The 14,374-nt window shown below is 53.4% G+C and overlaps 2 protein-coding genes across 33 annotated transcripts; one reads left to right on the forward strand and one right to left on the reverse strand.

Annotated features, from left to right (window-relative positions):
- Positions 1-2,104: 2,104 nt before the first annotated feature.
- On the reverse strand, positions 2,105-5,901 carry TMEM205 (transmembrane protein 205). Of its 7 annotated transcripts, none has more exons than XM_054538261.2 (4): positions 5,775-5,901; positions 4,853-5,070; positions 4,581-4,744; positions 2,105-2,447 (listed from the first exon to the last, which is right to left on the reverse strand). In XM_054538261.2, the coding sequence occupies exons 1-4, from the start codon at positions 5,792-5,794 to the stop codon at positions 2,142-2,144; spliced, it is 708 nt and encodes a 235-aa protein (XP_054394236.2). In that variant the 5' UTR covers positions 5,795-5,901; the 3' UTR covers positions 2,105-2,141. The 7 variants fall into 7 exon arrangements, with proteins under 7 accessions (XP_054394236.2, XP_054394237.2, XP_054394238.2 ...); XM_054538262.2 differs by having other exon boundaries at positions 4,853-4,961; positions 5,690-5,869; XM_054538263.2 differs by having other exon boundaries at positions 5,690-5,867.
- On the forward strand, positions 5,854-14,343 carry CCDC159 (coiled-coil domain containing 159). 26 transcript variants are annotated; one of them, XM_054539715.2, is made up of 13 exons: positions 5,860-5,987; positions 8,108-8,226; positions 8,324-8,553; positions 9,012-9,045; positions 9,296-9,384; positions 9,476-9,557; positions 10,174-10,369; positions 11,267-11,334; positions 11,418-11,494; positions 12,852-12,973; positions 13,185-13,267; positions 13,979-14,095; positions 14,271-14,343. In XM_054539715.2, the coding sequence occupies exons 1-13, from the start codon at positions 5,977-5,979 to the stop codon at positions 14,273-14,275; spliced, it is 1,233 nt and encodes a 410-aa protein (XP_054395690.1). In that variant the 5' UTR covers positions 5,860-5,976; the 3' UTR covers positions 14,276-14,343. The 26 variants fall into 26 exon arrangements, with proteins under 26 accessions (XP_024092393.1, XP_024092389.1, XP_054395697.1 ...); XM_054539716.2 differs by having other exon boundaries at positions 5,867-5,994; XM_054539719.2 differs by adding an exon at positions 6,351-6,570 and having other exon boundaries at positions 5,976-5,994; positions 13,979-14,343.
- The last annotated feature ends 31 nt before the right edge of the window (positions 14,344-14,374 follow it).

Genomic DNA, 14,374 nt, shown 5'->3' on the forward strand with positions numbered 1-14,374 from the left:
CCAGGCGTGGTGACGCATGCCTGTAATCCCAGTTACTCTGGAGGCTGAGGTAGGAGAATTGCTTGAACCCGGAAGGCGGAGGTTGCAGTGAGCCGAGATCACGCCATTGCACTCCAGCCTGGGCAAAAAGAGTGAAACTCTGTCTCAAATAAATAAATAAATATACAAAAATTAGCCGGGCATGGTGGTGTGCACCTGTAATCCGAACTACTTGGGAGGCTGAAGCAGGAGAATCGCTTGAACCCAGGAGGTGGAGGTTGCAGTGAGCCAAGATCGCACCACTGCACTCCAGCCTAGACGACAGAGTAAGACTCTGTCTCAAAAAAAAAATTAATTAATTAAAAAATAAATGAGGCTGGGCACAGTGTCTGATGCCTGTAATCCCAACCCCTTGGGAGGCTGAGGCAGGAGGATTCCTTGAGCTCAGGAGTTCAAGGCCAGCCTAGGCAACATCGAGATCCCAACTCTACAAAAATTTTTTTTGAAAATTAGCTGGCCACAAAAAAAAAAAAAAAAAGAAAAAAAAATTAGCTGGCCATGGGGGCACATACATGTAGTCTTAGCTACTCGGGAGGCTGAGGCAGGGGGATTGCTTGAGCCTGGGAGACAGAAAGGCTTCAGTAGGTTATGACTGTGCCACTGCACTCCAGCCTGGGTGACAGGGCACGACTTTATCTCTAAATAAAGAAAGTTAAAGTGGGTTGGATCCCTTTGTGAAATACTCAGGCTTTGCTGGTGTTGGAATCCCAGCAACTCCACCTTACTCAATTTGCTGAACTTCTCTGAGCCCCCACTGCCTCGTGGGAACAAAAGTAGCTGCCTCAAGAGCTGCCACGTGGATGAATGAGGATGAAGTGCATTAGTTAGGAAGGGCTGGGTTATGCTTAGTAACAAGCACTCCCAAAGACTTCATGGCCCCAACAGCTAAGGTTTGGTTCCCATGATGGTTGTTTTGTGAAGTGAAAATGCAGCAAATTATGCACTGTTTTGTAATACTTCTCCTTGGAAGGGACACATGCCACCTCTGCTCACATTTCATTGGCCAAAGCAAGTCACATGGCCACCCCCAATGTCAGTAGGGTGGGAAATATGATTGTCCTCTAGGATCAGAACCATCTGGGCCTGGTGGCTGGCGCCCGTAGTCCGAGCTACTCTGGAGGCTGAGGTGGGAGGATTGCTTGAGTCCAGGAGTTGGAAGCTGCAGTGAGCTATCATGCCACTTCACTCCAGCTTGGGTGACAGAGCGAGACCCTGTCAAAAACAAGACAAAACAGGCTGGGCGTGGTGGCTCATGCCTGTAATCCCAGCACTTTGGGAGGCCGAAGTGAGCAGATGGCCTCAGATCGGGAATTCAAGGCCAGCCTGGCCAGCACAGTGAAACCCCGCCTCTACTAAAAATAACAAAAATTAGACGGGCGTGGTGGCAGGTGTCTGTAATCCCAGCTACTCAGGAAGCTGAGACAGAATGATCGCTTGAACCCGGGAGGCGGAGGTTGCAGTGAGCCGAGGTCGCGCCATTGCACTCCAGCCTGGGCAACAGAGCAAGACTCTGTCTCAAAAAAAAAAAAAAAAAAAAAAAAGACAAAACAGCCAGACACGGTGGCTCACACCTGTAATCCTAGCACTTTGAGAGGCCAAGACGGGCAGATCACCTGAGGTCGGGAGTTCAAGACCAGCCTGACCAACATGGAGAAACCCTGACTCTAGTAAAAATACAAAAAATTAGCCAGGCATGGTGGCAGATGCCTGTAATCCCAGCTACTCAGGAGGCTGAGGCAGGAGAATCGCTTGAACCCAGAGACAGAGGTTGCAGTGAGGTGAGATCGCACCACTGCACTCCAGCCTGGACAACAAGAGTGAAACTCCATCTCAAAACAAAACAAAACAAAACAAATAATACATGATATGTCAGTGGTTAACAACATGTCTGGTATACAGCAGGTGCTCAATAAATGGGCATCATTATAGGAGAGGCTTACAGGATAAAATGGCTGACACTCCAAACCATCATGCTTCATGAATGGGGAAACTGAGGCTCTTGGCTCTACCCTTGCCTGCCCCTCCCCCTGCTTCTCATGGCGGAAAAAAAAAAAGACAGCAGCCGTTTCTGAAGAAGCATTTATTAGCATGCAGGGCCCATGCTAGAGGCTCCTTATTTCCAGTGCAAGGCCAGCGAGACAAAGCCCATTGCTCAGGACGCAGCCCAGATTGCAAAGAGAGGACAGCCCATGGTAGCGGAAGAAATTCTGGCGGAGAGCACTGTACTTGGGGTCCTTCTCTCGCAGCTGGCGGTAGGGATCGGGACCCTGGTGGCTGCCTGGTACCTCCCCACCCAGGCCTCGCTCCTTCTCCACGGTTTGCAGGGCCCACATGGCAGCTGTGGTGCGGGGTTCCAGCCAGCGGGCGTTGACAGTGGCCAGCGTAAGGCTCAGGAACAGCAGGTAAAGCTGGCAGGGACAGCAGAGGAGAAGGTGAGCCATGCCTGGGAGGCCAGAGGGGCCCTAGGGAGGGTCTTTCTGTATCCTCAACAGCACAGGGGTGGGGGTGGGGACAGCACTGGATCAAAAAACCTGCCTCCCCCTCTTTCCTTGAACCCAGACTGAGGGACCCAAAGCAGAACTCTAGCTCTTCTACTCTGAAACCCGCAGCTCTGAAGGAAAGGCTCCATCCCCACCTCCTCTATCCCCCTCAAAACCTCCCGAGCCTCTTCTCCACTGATATTCAGACTGGAAGTCCCCAGGGCAGGATCTCTTTCCTCAGTGGCCATAGCCCAGAGCCCAGAAGCTGACATTGGACCCACAGAGAGTGAATAAAAAGTCTTTGAGTGGCTGGGCGCAGTGGCTCATGCCTATAGTCCCAGCACTTTGGGAGGCTGAGATGGGTGGATCACTTGAGGCCAGGAGTTCAAGACCAGCCTGGGCAACATGGGCAAAACCCCGTCTCTACTAAAAATACAAAAATTAGCCAGGTGTGGGGGCTGTCCCCCTGTAATCCCAGCTACTCAGGAGGCTGAGGCATGAGGATTGCTTGAACCCGGGAAGAAGAGGTTGCAGTGAGCCAAGATTGCACCACTGCACTGCAGCCCGGGCGACAGAGCAAGACCCTGTCTCAAAAACAAACAAAACAAAAAGTCTTTGAAGGCAGGCATGGTGGCTCATGCCTGTAATCTGTAATCCCGGTGCTTTCAGAGATGGGGGTGGGAGCATCACTTGAGGCCAGGAGTTCAAGACCAGCCTGAACAACAACACAGCAAAGACCCTCATCTCCTTTTTTTTTTTGAGACTGAGTTTCACTCTTGTTGCCCAGGCCGGAGTGCAATGGCGTGACCTCGGCCCACTGCAATCTCCGCCTCCTGGGTTCAAGCAATTCTCCTGCCTCAGCCTCCCAAATAGCTGGGATTACAGGCACACACCACCACACCCAGCTAATTTTTGTATTTTTAGTAGAGACGGGGTTTCACCACGTTAGCCAGGATGGTCTCGCGCTCCTGACTTCGGGATCCACCCACCTCGGCCTCCCAAAGTGCTGGGATTACAGGCGTAGCCACCACCGCACCCAGCCTCCCTATTTTTTTAATTAAGAAAAATGTTTTAGCCATTCTCACATTGCTATAACCCCATCTCTATTTGTTGTAAGTATTTGAATACCTTCTGAGCCTGTTTCATTAAAATAAATAAATAAAAGAAAGAAAAAAAAACAGTCTGTGAAGTTCTAGTTACCCATAATCCCCTCCTGTCTATGAGATTATTCTTGAAACACCTGTCAGGTCTCACTTACCCACATCTATGAAACATAATGCAGGCAAGGGAAGGCCAGATTAAATAGAGAAATCTGAGATGCAGAGTTAGTTTCTTGCCTTGTGGCCAGAAAAATGTGTGGAAGGGGGTAGGAAACCATAAATTCCCAGTCGGGCTGGTTTTTAAACAATAAGCTGGGGTCAATGTCCCAGCTCAGCTGAGTCACCACAGCTTGGCAGCAGGCCCAGCCAGCGGGAGGAGAGGGAACAGCAGCTAGCAGGGAGATGCTGGGGGATAGACAGGGCTGCTGGGGACTGTTGTACAGGCTGTGCACTGCTCAAGGGTATCCAGAGCCCAGCTGTGTATCTACCAGGAAGAAGGGGCTCCCCTCCCCTCCCCTCCTTTCCCCTCCCCTCTCCTTTCCTCTCCTCTCCTTTCCTTTTTTTTTTTTTTTTTTTTTTTGAGACGGAGTCTTGCTTTGTCGCCCAGGCTGGAGTGCAATGACGTGATCTCGGCTCACTGCAACCTCTGCCTCCTGGGTTCAAGCAATTCTTCTGCCTCAGCCTCCTGAGTAGCTGGGATTACAGGTGCACACCACCACGCCTGGCTAATTTTTTTGTATTTTTAGTAGAGACGGGGTTTCACCATGTTGGTCAGGCTGGTCTTGAACTCCTGACCTCGTGATCCGCCCACCTCGGCCTCCCAAAGTGCTGGGATTACAGGCGTGAGCCACCATGCCTGGCCTTTTTTTTTTTTTTTTTTCCGGAAAAGGTATAGCCATAGGCTCTCACTGGGGTCCTGGGAACAAGTCTCCAGAGGGCAGTGGCACTCAAACCCACGTACCTGGCTGGCCTCCCAGAATGTGAGCTGAGCCCAGGCATGCTGTGAAGCCAAGATGCAGAGGTTGACGAAGGCACAGCCCATGGAGATGTGGAAGTAGAAGGGGAAGAGTTTGCTCTGCACTAGTCCGAAGGTATGTCGGGGAAGGCTTCGGAAAAGCAGGAAGCCTGCAGGGAGGGTATGGGGACCACAGGGTTGTTAGGGCACTTCCCGGTTCCCCTCTTATTTCCATCCCCACCCCAGGTACCCATGACATCCAAGCTGAGGGTCCCTACCTGAGACGAAGGTCACCCACATTTGCATGCCCCAGGCACCTGACAAGACCAGTAGATGGACCATCTTAATCAGGCCTCCTAGGTTCCCGCCTTCCTCCATCTTGCAGTCCTGGGAAGGAGGCACCCGGTGGCTCAGAACTTTACCTTTGCCTCGTGTGTGGCCTTCAGACCCTGTGAGCCCGCTCAGGGACAGGGTTACGGCCAATCCAGCAGAGATTCTGGCAAAGCATCCCGGGAATGAGAGTGAGAAAGGCCCAAAGCAGTCAAGGCCCAAAGACAACCCTCAACCCCATCTCTCCAAATGTCAGCCCTCAAGATCTCAGGCTCTCTGGACCTCAATCTCCATGCCACTTCAGAGGCCCCAAATTTCAGCCCCAGCAGGTCCAGCTCATAGCCCTAGGTCTTCAGAGATCACTCCACTAACTCCCAAATATCACCCCAGGGATCCAGTTCTGACAGCCAAGACTACTCCTCTCATAAAATAATCCCGGATATTAGGTGAAGATCCCCAAAGCCCCGAGGAAACCCTAAATTTCATCCTGAGGAAACCCTAAATCTCATCCTGAGGACACCGATCCCACCAAAGCCCCGAGGAAACCCCAAATCTCATCCCGAGGACACCGATCCCACCGTTAGGAACCGGGACCTCAACCCGCAGCACCCGGATTCCGCGAACAGAGGCGTCGGGGCCAAACGGGCTGAATCCAGTACCTCACTCCCACGCCCCCGGGTGGACAGCGACCCTCCTCCGCCGCGTCCCCTCGTGGGTTTCCCCCAACCAATGATTCGTCCCGCCTCCCAGCTGAGCCCGAAGCCAATCGGGTCGTAGATCTGCACCTTTCTATCCCGCCCTCCTGGGTATTGACTAATCGTAGAAACCCCCCTGGGATCCCGCCCCCTCCACGGGCTTTAATCCAATTACACCGCGGCTACTAAGCGCATCTGAAGCGTGAAGGCGCCAATGAGGCCTTCGGCTACTCCGGCAGGGGCGGAACTAAAATGCCGGCCACACCCCTCTCTATGACTCTCTCAGTCGCTGAGCATTTTAATGCGATGGTGTCCCCGCGGGATCAAACTTCAGCGTCACAGCTGAGGACTGGCTTCGTGGTCCCTGATGGGAGAGCATGAACAGGTGGTATGTGGTAGGTGGGGTTCTGGAGCCTGGCGGGTGCAGATTTCACAACCCAGGGGGCGGAGCCAGGATGATGACCCCGCCCCCCTCCCTAAATAATTCTCCCGGGAGGGACACGGAAGCAGCAACCGGGATGGGACGGAGAGAGAGGAGGCAAGACTGGGGACCTAAGCTGGTTCTCAAATGCCTCTCCTTTTCCCCTCCAAGCCTCCCAGGCTTCCTATGGTCCCTAAGTCCCAGGTTCTCAGCGTGACATTCCAGAGCAAACACAGCTTCCCATTACTCTATACCAGGCACTGGCATGGATTAATTTATTTAATCACAACATCCCAGTAAGGTGAATATTATGACATCTCGTTTTTATAGTTGGGGACACTGAGGCATGGAGAGGTTCAGTAACGCGACCAGTATTACACAGCTGGAAGGGACAGAGCTAAGATTTGAACCCAGGCCATCTAGCTGGAGAGTTTCCCTGCTTAACCATCACACTCTGCTGTCCCTGGAAGTGAGGACCTCCCTGAGGCAGTGTCTCTCGGAGGGGCAGCTTAGGACATTTCAGGCAGAAGAAAAATGTGTACATCACAGGGTGGGTGTGAAGATCCAATGAATGCTTAGGGGATGCCCGGCACTCAATTAGGTGCTCAGAAAATAGGAGCCTAAAAAAGGATTAAGGAAGATTTTACTGAATATATGATGAATAGTTTTTGTTTGTTTGTGTTTGAGATGGAGTTTCGCTCTTGTTGCCCAGGCTGGAGCACAGTGGCATGATATCGGCTCACTGCAACCTCCGCCTCTGAGGTTCAAGCGACTCTCCTGCCTCACCCTCCCAAGTAGCTGAGATTACAGGCATGCGCCACCACGCCTGGCTAATTTTGTATTTTTAGTAGAGATGGGGTTTCACCATGTTGGTCAGGCTGGTCTCGAACTCCTGACCTCAGGTGATACACCTGCCTTGGCCTCCCAAAGTGCTAGGATTACAGGTGTGAGCCACTGTGCCCAGCCTGAGTAGTTCTGAAGAGCGTGTAGGAGTCTTCCAGGTCAACTGAATCAGGCAGAGGGCCTGGCAAGGGTGACAGAAGAGAAAGGTCTAGAGGATTTGGGGGAAGAGGCTGAGTGTGACTCAGGGCAAGGTGCCTTTCACCTAGAAGTTTCTCCAGGCAGACCTGCCCCAGATATCTCCATCTGTGCCATATCTGGCTATACTGGAGGGGGAGGGGAGTTGAATGTGAGACCCAGAGCTTAGCTGTTTCCTGTTCCCAGCCTCTTCTAGCACAGGCCTGGGCCCCAATTCAGCTAACATTTATTGAATAGATATGCCCTGCCTCTCCTGCTCACACTCTATGGCTGGCATTCACCTGTGGGGTCAGGTCCAAGCTCCTGGCTTGGCTGTCAATGCCTTACTGGAGCTGCTCTGCTAACCTCCTGCTGCTTCCTCTTGGACCTCGATTCAGCCATCATGAATTTACCAGCATACAGCATGTGATTCCACACCTCCAAGCTTTTGCACGTGCTGTTCCCTGCCAGGAAAGCCCTTCCTTTAAGCCAATGTCAAGGTCCCTTTTTCCTTTGGACTCTTCTGAGGCCTGATTTTTTTTATTTGGGGCCTTCTGGGGCCTTCTCACTACCCAGCCCAAACCTTGGGGCTGGGATAATCTTTTTTTGTTGTTGTTTTTTATTTTTGGAGACCGAGTCTTACTCTGTTGCCGAGGCTGGAGTGCAGTGGTGCAATCTCGGCTCACTGCAACCTCCGCCTCCCGGGTTCAAGTGATTCTCCTGCCTCAGCCTCCCGAGTAGCTGGGATTACAGGCGCCCACCACCATGCCCAGCTAGTTTTTGTATTTTTAGTAGAGATGGGGTTTCACCATATTGGCCACGCTGGTCTCGAACTCCTGACCTCAAGTGATCCTCCCGCCTTGGCCTCCCAAAGTGCTAGGATTACAGGCGTGAGCCACATTGCCGGCCGCGCCTGGCCTTGGGATCATCTTTTATCCAGCTTTGGCTCCTACCATAACTGAGAAGCCTTGAGTTTAGGGCTGAGGCCTCTCTGGTATGTCAGGGAGGGTCTGGGGACACTGGGGACATGGGGACTTATCTCAAAGCAGCCCCTGCTTCCCTACTCACAGCGACCCTCTTTTGGCCGGCCTACCCCGGGACCCTGACTACTCTGTGTCCTGCCTCTACTCACCTCCCTCACCCTCCAGCGTGTGTTTGCCTGCTAACATGAAGTGTGACAAGTACTGGGGTTCGTTAGGGGGCTCCCATAGGGCTGGGGATGCTGGGAGGGGCTGGGAATGTGAGGAGTGCCCTGCACTGTCCCTCAAGGAAGCCCTCACTCCTAGGCTCTTCCTCGGACAAGGCTCTGGAGCATACAGCTCACTGGTCCAGGACCCCAGAGCCAGAGACCTTGGGACGCCCTGTTTCTGGGGACACAGTGAGGACTGCAGACTGCAGGCCAGGGTGGGGCTCGGGGCCTCCGCCACATGAGGCTGCCCCCTCCCCCAGTCCAGACCTGCAGAAGGAGTGCTGTAATGACCAGGACGTTTTGAAGAGGCATCACAACGTAGCTAAGGTTACCCCCACCCGGGAAACCCCTTCAATGCAGAAAACTACTGCAATCTACTGCTGTGGGGCTTAGGGAAGGGGCTGTAAGGCAGAGAGACTCCCATGAATGTACCCACTGTGTTTCTTCAGCACCTAGAACAACGCCTGGCACTCAGCAGGCCCTGGCTAAGCAAGTCTTAAATGAATGGATGAAGGAATGAATGGAAGGAAAGAGTGTGGTTGTGTGTCTTCCATGGGGATTTGGCTGTGATCCTCTCTCAGCCACATAAGTGCACTTCTGAGCATATGTAGCCCCAGGGGGAGGTGCATGAATATGCCTGGAGTGCAGCTTTGCCTGCACTTATGGTTTGGGACACCTAGAACTGAGGAGATCCAACTCTTGTCCAGCCCTCAAAACTGGGTTGAGGTGAGCAAGGAGGCAGCTCAGGGACACATTTCTACTCCCATCTCATCTCTCTTCCTTAGAAGCCCTTGGAGACCAGCTCTTCCAAAGTCAAAGGTGAGAAATCTCCTTTCCAACTAAACTGTGTGGGGAAGACCTGCTGGTTTCTACCTCTACCCTCTGCCCCAGCATCAGCTGACCCCCTGCCATGGTCACCCATTCACTCCTGCCCAAGGCTGAGTGGGCCCCTGTTCTATATCTTACCCCCTGTCCCTACTGCTACTCTGAGCCTTTGCTGACCTCTGCCCTGCCCTTGCCCCAGACCCCACCCCTTACAGCCCTGGCTCACCCTCTTCTCTGCCCATAGCCAAGACCATTGTGATGATTCCCGACTCCCAGAAGCTCCTGCGATGTGAACTTGAGTCGCTCAAGAGCCAGTTACAGGCCCAGACCAAGGTGAACCGCCTTGGCCCTGCCCCCAGCAACCTCTGTTTCTCGTTGCCCTCCCCTCCTTCCTCCCACCCCAAGGCTGACCTCTTTCCTCCAGGCTTTCGAGTTCCTGAACCACTCAGTGACCATGTTGGAGAAGGAGAGCTGCTTGCAGCAAATCAAGATTCAGCAGCTTGAAGGTGAGGACTGGCCAGAGATCAAGGTCAGGCTAGGTCAGGCGTGGTGGCTCATGCCTGTAATCCCAGCATTTGGGGAGGCCAAAGAGGGTGGATCACTTGAGGTCAGGAGTTTGAGACCAGCCTGGACAACATGGTGAAACCCCATCTCTACTTAAAAAAAAAAAAAAAAAAAAAGGCTGGGTGCTGTCACTCATGGCTGTAATCCCAGCACTTTGGGAGGCTGAGGCAGGTGGATCACCTGAGGTCAGGAGTTCGAGACCAGCCTGGCCAATATGGTGAAACCCCATCTCTACTAAAAATACAAAAATTAGCCACGCATGATGGTATGCACCTGTAGTCCCAGCCACTCAGGAGGCTGAGAAAAGAGAATTGCTTTCTGGGAGGCAGAGGTTGCAGTGAGCCGAGATCACGCCACTGCTCTCCAGCCTGGGCAACAAAGCAAGACTCCATCTCAAAAAAAAAAAAAAAAAGTCAGGCTGGAAGCTGGTCCTGTTGGGATCAGCTGGGCCAGGCCAGGGTGAGAGAAATTGGGAGAGTCTGGGTTCTGGGTCAAGATTAGGACAAGCTGGGTTCAGGGTGGGATCAGGGCTCAGTCAAGGTCCCACACTCTCTGCAGAGGTGCTGAGCCCCACAGGCCGCCAGGGAGAGAAGGAGGAGCACAAGTGGGGCATGGAGCAGGGCCGGCAGGAGCTGTATGGGGCCCTGGCCCAAGGCCTTCAGGGGCTGGAGAAGACCCTGCGTGACAGTGAGGAGGTGCAGCGAGCCCACACCACTCGCTGCCTGCAGCTGCTGGCCCAGGAGATCCGGGACAGGTCGGGGATGGGGATGGCGGGAGGGCAGCTTGGGGTCCACATGAGGGAAGGGAGACCCAGAACTGGGGAATGGAGGCAGGATGGGGGAAATGGCAGACGCCTGGGGGAGGCGGACTGAGGGATGGTGGAAAGCCCGAGGGACAAGAAGAGGGAATGAGGCCGGGTGTGGTGGCTCATGCCTATAATCCCAGCACTTTGGGAAGCCAAGATGGGTGGATCACCTGAGGTCAGGAGTTCGAGACCAGCCTGGCCAACATGGTGAAACCCCATCTCTACTAAAAATACAAGAATTAGGCATGGCGGCAGGTGCCTGTAATCCCAGCTACTGGGGAAGCTGAAGCAGGAGAATCACTGGAACCCAGGAGGCAGAGGCTGCAGTGAGCTGAGATCGCGCCACTGCACTCCAGCCTGGGCGCCTGGGCGGCAGAGCGAGACTCTGTCTAAAAAAAAAAAAAAAATGAGGAGGGGATGAGAGGCTCAGGGGAGACAGGTGGCTGGTGGGGGTGGGGGAGTGGAAAACTGAGAGGCCAGAAGGAAGGGAAGACAGAAAGCTGGAGGTGGGATGGAAAACGAGGCCAGGGGATCAGAAACGGGGATGGCAGGGGAGACTGAGAGGACAGGAGGCTGGGGGTATAGAAAGTCGGGGGACAGGAGGTGGGGAGGTGGAGGCCAGGTGATAGGAGGCTGAGTGGGGTAGGAGAGGCTGAGAATGGGAGGCAGGGGATCCGAAGGAGAGGATGGGGATGAGGGTAGGGGGATTGTAGAAGGGGAGGAGAAAAGGGCAGGGAGGTGTGGGGAGGGGACAGAGCTTGGGGGGATGGGTGGAGGGACAGATAGGGGCATGGGAGGTCAGGGGCCAGGCAGGGAGTGCAGGTCTGGGCTGCACTGTCCCCTCAGCAAGAAGTTCCTGTGGGAGGAGCTGGAACTGGTGCGGGAGGAGGTGACCTTCATCTATCAGAAGCTCCGTGAGTTCCTGGAGCCCACAGCCGGTGTGTGGGGAGGGGGTCCTTCTTCAGCCTCTGTCCCCCTGAGCCCCCTCCCTCCACAGAGGCGCAGGAGGATGAGATCTCAGAGAACCTGGTGAACATTCAGAAAATGCAGAAAACGCAGGTGAAATGCCGCAAAGTGAGTGGAGGAGATGAGGACCCTGGGGAGGAGTGGGAGAGGGAGGGATGGGGATTTCGGCCAGCCTCCACCATGAGATTGGAGCCTGGGTTCAAATCTCAGCTCTGCCACTCACTGCTGTGTGACTGTGGGCAAGTCACTTGACCTCTCTGAGCCTCAGTTTCCTCATCTGTATAAAGGGTGTAATAATAACTCATCTTGGCCGGGTGCGGTGGCTCACGCCTGTAATCCCAGCACTTTGGGAGGCTGAGGTGGGTGGATCACCTGAGGTCAGAAGTTCGAGACCAGCCTGGCCAACATGATGAAACCCCGTCTGTACTAAAAATACCAAAATTAGCTGGGTGTGGTGGCGGGCACCTGTAATCCCAGCTACTCAGGAGACTGAGGATGGAGAATCGCTTGAACCTAGGAGGCGGAGGTTACAGTGAGCTGAAATCGCGCCATTGCACTCCACCCTGGGCGACAAGAGCAAAACTCCATCTTAAAAAAAAAAAAAAGAAAAAGAAAAAGAAAACTCATCCTGTTGGGTGCTGTGGCTCATGCCTGTTATCTCAGCACTTTAAGAGGCTGAGGTGGTTGGATTGCTTGAGCCCAGAAGTTCAAGACCAGCCTGGGCAACATGGCAAAACCCTGTCTCTACAAAAAAAACAAAAAAACAAAAAAACAAAGAATCAAAACAAAAAAAAACACAAGAGGGTGTGGTGGCACATTCCTGTAGACTTAGCTACTCAGAAGGCTGAGGTAGGGGGATCACTTGAGCCTTGGAGGTTCAGGGTGCATTGCGCCCTGATAGTACCACTGCACTCTAGCCTGGGCGACAGACTGAGACCCTGTCTCAAAAAAGAAACAAACACCAAAAACAAAAACAAAAACAAAACCAAAATAAAACACTCCTCCCTACCTGATCAGATGTCTGTATTAGCTGAGTATTATGCACTTGAATGCAGTCTGGCATATAACAAGTGCTATATAACAGTCACCTTTTACTATTATCATTATTATTATTTATTTTGTTTTGTTTTTTGAGACGGAGTTTCGCTCTTGTTGCCCAGGCTGGGGTGCAATGGCGCGATCTCAACTCACTGCAACCTCTACCTCCTGGGTTCAAGCAATTCTCCTGCCTCAGCCTCCCTAGTAGCTGGGACTACAGGCGCCCACCACCACACCCGGCTAACTTTTTGTATTTTTAGTAGAGATGCGGTTTCACCGTGTTACCCAGGATGGTCTCAATCTCCTGACATTGTGATCCGCCCGCCTCGGCCTCCCAAAGTGCTGGGATTACAGGCGTGAGCCACCGCACCCGACACTATTGTCATTATTATTATGATTGCTGTTCTCTCATCCCTCCCCACCCCAGATCCTGACCAAGATGAAGCAGCAGGGTCACGAGACAACTGCCCGGCCGGAGACTGAAGAGATACCGCAGGGAGCCAGTGGCTGCTGGAAGGATGACCTCCAGAAGGAACTGAGTGATATATGGTGATGCCCAGCCCACAGTCTGACCCCTGACCCTCCTCTGAACCCCTTCCCCCAACGGGATCTGGCAGCGACCACCAGAACCTGGAGCCCACCTGAGTCCAGACCTCCCTCACCCCCTAGGACTCACCCCCACCACGGCCCCCAACCTTAGCCCTACTGCTGTCCACACCCTGAGCAATGTGGAGTCTCCCAGCTCCTCATCTTCCTGCAGGTCTGCTGTGCACGTGCTGCAGAACTCCATAGACAGCCTCACCATGTGCTCGGGGGCCGCTCTCAAGGCCTCGAGCCTAAGAGGTGAGGGAGGCTGAGAATTGCTCAGGGGTGGGAGGTCATTGTCTAGCTTCACTCAGGGGGGCTATGTTCAGAGAGCCTATTTGGGAGTCACACCTGTTGGGTGTTATTCTATGGTCACATTAAATAGTGTTCTGGGGTCACATTAAGGAGTCACTGGAGGTTTCATCCAGGGGTCATTCATGGTCACATTCAGAGCCACTTGGATCTTATATGAGTCCATGGGGACTCCACACAGTGGCTCATGCCTGTAATCCTAATATTTTGGGAGGCTGAGGTGGGAGGATTACTTGAGTCTAGGAGTTTGAGACCAGCCTGGGCAACACAGTGAGACCCCATCTCTCCAAAAAATTTAAAAACTAGCTGGGTGATGGTGCACCTGTGGCTGAGCACGCCTGTAGTCTCAGCTACTCAGGAGGCTGAGACAGGAGGATCGCTTGAGCCTGGGAGGTTGAGGCTGCAGTGAGCCATAATCGTGCCACTGCACTCCAGTCTGGGCAACAGAGCAAGACCCCATCTCAAAAAAAAAAAAAAAGTGTTAATTGGGTAAAATTCAAGGGTCATTGAAGTCATAATTTGGTGTTACATTGGATCACATTCAAGGGAATTGGGGGTCATGGTTTCAGTATCAGTGAGGTATACTATGAAGGGACACAGGGCCTATATTTGGGGGTTACTTGAGGGTCACATTCAGGGAACCTGTCCCTCCTGCAGGCCACAAGGGGCACTGGTGTCTGAGCCCTCCACTCCCCTCCTGGGACTCTGACTCCGACTCTGACCAGGACCTCTCCCAGCCACCTTTCAGCAAGAGCGGCAACTCCTTCCCAGCCGGTGCAGATCCTCCCCAGTACCCCCTCCACCCATTTCCCTCCTGACCTGCCCTTGACTCCCACAGTCTAGACCCTCGGAACAGGCCCAGATCCTGATCTGGGCATGCGGTCCCTGACCTGCAGCCCCGGAGTCCTCTGGACCTGGCCAGGCCCTGACCCACCCTCTCTCTCCACAGCTTGAGCAGCCGGGACTGCTCTCCCTGAAGACCCCTCCAGAGAGAAAATAAACTAGCCGAGACCCTCCTCTAGCCCCGACTGTTAGTCCTGCTGCTTCTTGTGC

This window comes from Pongo abelii, chromosome 20, assembly GCF_028885655.2.
Source record: "Pongo abelii isolate AG06213 chromosome 20, NHGRI_mPonAbe1-v2.0_pri, whole genome shotgun sequence".
Classification (NCBI taxonomy): domain Eukaryota; kingdom Metazoa; phylum Chordata; class Mammalia; order Primates; family Hominidae; genus Pongo; species Pongo abelii.

Bases quoted from the DNA above. Each gene is read 5' to 3' on its own strand.
- TMEM205 (XM_054538261.2), bottom strand. From the start codon at position 5,794: ATGCGCTTAGTAGCCGCGGT. The intron at 5,071-5,774 runs GTAATTGGATTA...ATGCTTTGCCAG, and splicing joins ATGCGCTTAGTAGCCGCGGT to AATCTCTGCTGGATTGGCCG. The intron at 4,745-4,852 runs GTAGGGACCCTC...CCCTCCCTGCAG, and splicing joins GTGGGTGACCTTCGTCTCAG to GCTTCCTGCTTTTCCGAAGC.
- CCDC159 (XM_054539713.2), top strand. The intron at 9,385-9,475 runs GTGAACCGCCTT...TCTTTCCTCCAG, and splicing joins AGTTACAGGCCCAGACCAAG to GCTTTCGAGTTCCTGAACCA. The intron at 11,495-12,851 runs GTGAGTGGAGGA...TCCCCACCCCAG, and splicing joins CGCAGGTGAAATGCCGCAAA to ATCCTGACCAAGATGAAGCA.